Source organism: Bidens hawaiensis, unplaced genomic scaffold (genome assembly GCF_021521415.1).
Source record: "Bidens hawaiensis isolate Kalapana, Puna unplaced genomic scaffold, B.hawaiensis_p1.1 tig00060125_1, whole genome shotgun sequence".
Taxonomy (NCBI): domain Eukaryota; kingdom Viridiplantae; phylum Streptophyta; class Magnoliopsida; order Asterales; family Asteraceae; genus Bidens; species Bidens hawaiensis.
Window position 1 is genome coordinate 58753 of NW_027500837.1, and position 4845 is coordinate 63597.

The following is a 4845-nucleotide window of genomic DNA, read 5'->3' on the forward strand; positions in this document are numbered from 1 at the left end:
ATATAGGGTTTGAGATGCGGAGAAAACGTAATTAACCTTTGGAGACAATCTTCATATGAGAGTATGCTATGACGGTGTTGTTGCTTTGACGGTGTTGTTGCTTAGTGAAACGGAGAGGAAAGTTGTACCGTAGATTGAAGAGACCGAGGAGCGGCAGGCGTCGTACGTCGGCGACTGAAATCTCTTGAAATCGATTGTTAGAAACTTTTTCTGAAATTGGTGTGTTGGATCGATGCTTGAAATTGGTCGATTGATGCGTCTTCACCTCTGCCCTTCAGCCCTTCAGGGGCTGTTGACGCCTGACGGAGAAGGCAGACAGGATGATGCGAGGAAGAGAGTAAAGAGTTCGGAGATTTAGGGATTGGGGTTGTACACGCAACGTGGAAAACACCAAATTATGTGGTCCAAAAGCAAAAATAACTGTCAACATTGGAGTTCGTATCTATTTGCAACGTGTGACAAAGTAATTGGCAAATGTCATGAACAGTGGTCATTTGTGAGTTAACCGCAATTTGCCTTTTAATATATATATAATGTTATGTGAGTTTTCTAAAGGGACAAAAAGTACTTGAACCAGAGGATTCCTGTCGTGAATCATGAAGTTGAATATCCGCCAGTAGGCTTCATATGGACATATGAAACGACCGTCGATATAGTTTTGGATTTCATTCACATCAGATGGAGACTCATTCGAAACGGTGTCATTATTTGGAAACTTTGTTATCTTGTAACGAATACGATTTGTTCCTTTTGAAATGTATTTGAAAAGATATTTGATTAGCATACTCCAACCACAGTATTCAACGTTAATGTGTGCCATAAAGTGCAAACAGAGGACACGATTGTAAGGAACAATGTTCCTGCTGTCGATAATGATGCCGTTCTTCTTAACAGTAAATCCTGAATTTCTACGTCTATAATGCACATGACCATTCTTGTCAAAGAAAGTTGTTGGTTGGAAGTTCTTTGGGAAACCTTTACAACATGATCCGTTAAACATGCAAGGTGAGGTAGGCTTTAGCAAACCGCATGGCCCATGAACCATTAGTTCCGTAACAACCTTATACAATAGTGGATCTTCATCAGGGTTAGGAATTTCAGCAGATATAAATCTATCGATATCTGAAGGTTGTGTAACCATAGACGTTTGCTTCACCCAAAGTAGTAAATGACAATGAGGTAGACCTCTCTTCTGAAACTCTATTGTATACAAATCTACGACATTTAAAAAAGTAAAGAGCGTAAGAAAACTTTTAAAATGGTTAACGCATCTAAACGTAACCAGTGTAGAAGAAAATACCTGCTGTAACTTGTCCAAAAGGTTTTTTCTTCTTAAGGAAATCTATAAGAGATTTAACCTTAATGTGGAAAACTCTTGCTATGATATCAGGACGATCCTCTGGTTTAAGAGATGGAAACTTAGACATATGTCGTATTTCAGGCCATTTCACATTACATGTAAACGTTATGAAAAATTGAGGTTTTCCATGAACTTTACATATGGCAAGTGCATCGAGGTAGTGTTTGTACATATAACGTGGACCACCTGTGAACGAAGACGGCAATATCATGCGTTTGCCAATAGATCGTCCTTCAGAGTCACCTCGCTCAACTGCATCTTCGATACCTTGTAAAAATTCTGTATGGAAAAGGTTTTGATTGTTTCTGATGTAGTCTAAACGACTTTGTTCAATGCATACATATGCATCGACAATGAATTGTTGCAAAAGACGACCTCCCATCAACAAATGTGTATATATGCCCTGTCTATCATGCAGTAGATAACTGTAGTACATATTCATTGTAAGTTTGCGGTCACACTCTGATGTATTGTTGCGTAACAACAAATCAGGCGACCAGCCACCTTCTGCATACCAAAAAAGAAGTGGATACTGCAATGGCATATATAACGGGTTCATCTTGCTTATGTGTTGCGGAAGGCCATCCTTATGACGATGTCAAAATTTGTACACGAAGAATCACCATCCAGAATAATGGCACCGATAGACCCTGGAGACGGTTTGTCATAGGATAGGGCGTTGTACAAACTGTAAAGACGAATGCTAAAGTCTGGGACGCTAGATGAGTTGCATAAGTCTTTTGTTGTCCGGAAAAGCTTGACCAATTCGTTGGTAGTAGCCAACACATCCATAAGAAGTGTTACGTTTTGTTGTCTTATGCGCGAACGACCGTCGTTAGAAAATAGACCAATCCTATTTGAGAGCTCGTTATCGGTATCGTATATGTACATCTGAAGGAAACGTGGTGGTTCGTTTAGAGGAGGACAAAGGCTACCAATCCAATGGTGTATCTGGCCTTCAACCTTGAACACGTACGGACCAGAGCCATCATTTATGAAATCGTCAACTTTGGCACCGAAAGACGTCATAGAAAACATAGAGTTATATGTCCTGATATTTGTCAAGAAGTCAGTGTCTTGGAAAAGTCTAATAATCGAATCAGGAGGCACTCTTGGGTAAGGTAACGCCACACGACCACCCCTACAGCAATGTGAATACCTAGGACGCCTACCAGATGTTCCAGACCTAAGACGTTCTTCATACCAGAATAAAGCGTCACAAAATTCACAGGTCCAACCGCAATCACCACTGTCAAAGTACATTGTCTGATATGGAGACAATATAGAATGATTGGCAGGACGTGAAGAAGACTCGGGTATATCATTAGTAGATGAAAAAATTGTTTGTTCAGGCGTGAAAGCGGACGAAAAGGTTCTCTTTCGACAAGTCGGCATAAGGAAAGGACAAATAAAAGGAACGTGCATAAAAAGAAAAGAATAAGTTATATATATATATATAATAATAGTAACAGCAGACCTAAGATAGACAAATTTAAAAAAAACGGATGAGATGATTACCGTTAGGCTAAAGCTAATATGTACCTTACCAACAATAGCGAAATATAAATGGCCAATAAACAGTATCAAGAACTGACCTCAAATAGTGTAGATGACAGTAACGTTCACAACCAAGGGAACATAAGCAAGGGAAATAACTGTAAAATTTAACATCTAATTATAAGTCATATGATGCAAAATTCGAATACCATAAATTTACAAATATGACCCAAATAAAATAAACAATAGTTACATTAAGTATATTAAAATGCCAAAGTAGTACCTCATCAACAATATCGAAATATAAATGGCCAAATAAACAGTATTGGCTAAAAACTAACCTCAAATAGTGTAGATGACAGTAACCTTCATAACCAAGGAAACAAAAGCAAAGAAAATAACTGCAAAATTTAACATCCAAATATTAGTCAGACGATGCAAAAGTCGAATACCATAAATTTACAAAGATGACCCAAATAAAATAAACGACAGTTGCATTAACTATATTCAAATACTAAAGTTGCATCCATAACCAGGTTTTGACCCGGTGGCAATTGTGACCCGTTAGCTTAAAATATAACAGTTGATGATCTTTTAAAAAAAGTATCCTAAACACAACTTTGAGCTACAAAGCATTAGTTTTAACTATGTATTTGTAATTTAGAACTACATACGAACAATATCATCAATCAGTCTTATAAACTAAAGGATAGAGACATGTTAGACTCTAAAAGGTCAACATAAGGTATGTAGTTTGACTACGTTAGATTATTTGTTTAACTTACTTATTACTGGGTTGCTCACCATTGAGCCCAGCCAAGGTAATTTTATTTTTTTTATTTTATCACAATCGATTAACCAAGAACCCAACGCTGTAAGAAAGCTACAATCCTTATATCAAATTGCACAATTAAAATTGCAAATATTCAGTTCAGACGTGTAGAACAAAATTACCTAGGGAGCAAGCAACTCTGCGTTTGAAATAGCCATGTAGCGTTTGTTCTAATCTGCAACAAATATGTGAAAATTGTGTAAGATGAATAAATCATTAGTCGATGATATTGGAGAAGGGTTTTGATTTGTTGATGAAATCCGTAACCGTAGTCAACAAATAATCTAAGACAAACAGAGGAGGAACGAACCTTTCACTTCGGCCTAATCATAGACTATTCATTAATCTCTTGTTCTTTGTAGAATCAATGTATAGGTTGAAAGTTTTGATTCTTGTTGTTGATTTCCTAATTCTAGTTTATTTTGAGCTGTTTTTGGGTGTAAACAATACTGATTTGGGATTAATAATAATAATAATAATAATAATAAGGTAGAAGAAAATATATGACATTCTCTAGTGGCTTCCAAGTGAATAGCATCCACATGTTTTTGAGTAGGCAGTAAAGTAAAAGAATACACGTGTGATGACATAGAGATAGGTGTAAAATATGTATGTATTGGTGTATGTATTTATGTGCATTGAAAGGGAGTACAGAGAGCATAATTCCTTGTAAAATGGATGAACAGTGGCAAATGTGAGACAATCTCAAATTGCATTTTAAATATATATATAATTGGCTGCTAATATATTTTTAATGAAATTATTTCTTTGGCTGTTAAAAGAAAAAATAAGTTATACAACGACACTAAAAACGAATTATATGTAAATTTTTTGAAAGGCAAATTTCTTGTTGTATGTGGAACTCGACTATATTCCTTTGTTTATTTAACAGACTTTGTCCCTGCCACTACTATTGAGCCACCAAACGATACGTCCAACCCAAACCACAAACGAAAAAAAAGTAATTATCTATATTCTATATAATACTATATAGAGATTTTAGGGTAATACTGTACGGTTAAGTGTAAAAATATTTACAAATATGGTCTCTTAACTAAAATAGTCATATATTTTGTCTAAAATAGTCATATATTTTGTCAATTTATAAAATAGTCATATATTTACCCCATTATTCTAAATTAACACCTCTACAACT

At 35.9% G+C, this 4845-nt stretch overlaps 1 protein-coding gene across 1 annotated transcript; it reads right to left on the minus strand.

The window, feature by feature from the left end:
• Positions 1–490: 490 nt before the first annotated feature.
• On the minus strand, positions 491–2623 carry LOC143602926 (uncharacterized). The gene is made up of 3 exons (XM_077079886.1): positions 1984–2623; positions 1301–1867; positions 491–1215 (listed from the first exon to the last, which is right to left on the minus strand). Exons 1-3 carry the CDS (start codon positions 2621–2623, stop codon positions 491–493), a joined length of 1932 nt encoding a protein of 643 aa, XP_076936001.1.
• Between the last annotated feature and the right edge of the window lie 2222 nt (positions 2624–4845).

What these genes read in the sequence shown, in the direction of transcription:
- LOC143602926 (XM_077079886.1), bottom strand. Translation starts at nt 2,623, where the DNA reads ATGTACTTTGACAGTGGTGATTGCGGTTGGACCTGTGAATTTTGTGAC. An exon ending in CGGTGCCATTATTCTGGATG is followed by an intron (nt 1,868 to 1,983) that starts GTGATTCTTCGT and finishes TTTGGTATGCAG; the next exon opens with AAGGTGGCTGGTCGCCTGAT. An exon ending in TTTTGGACAAGTTACAGCAG is followed by an intron (nt 1,216 to 1,300) that starts GTATTTTCTTCT and finishes TAAATGTCGTAG; the next exon opens with ATTTGTATACAATAGAGTTT.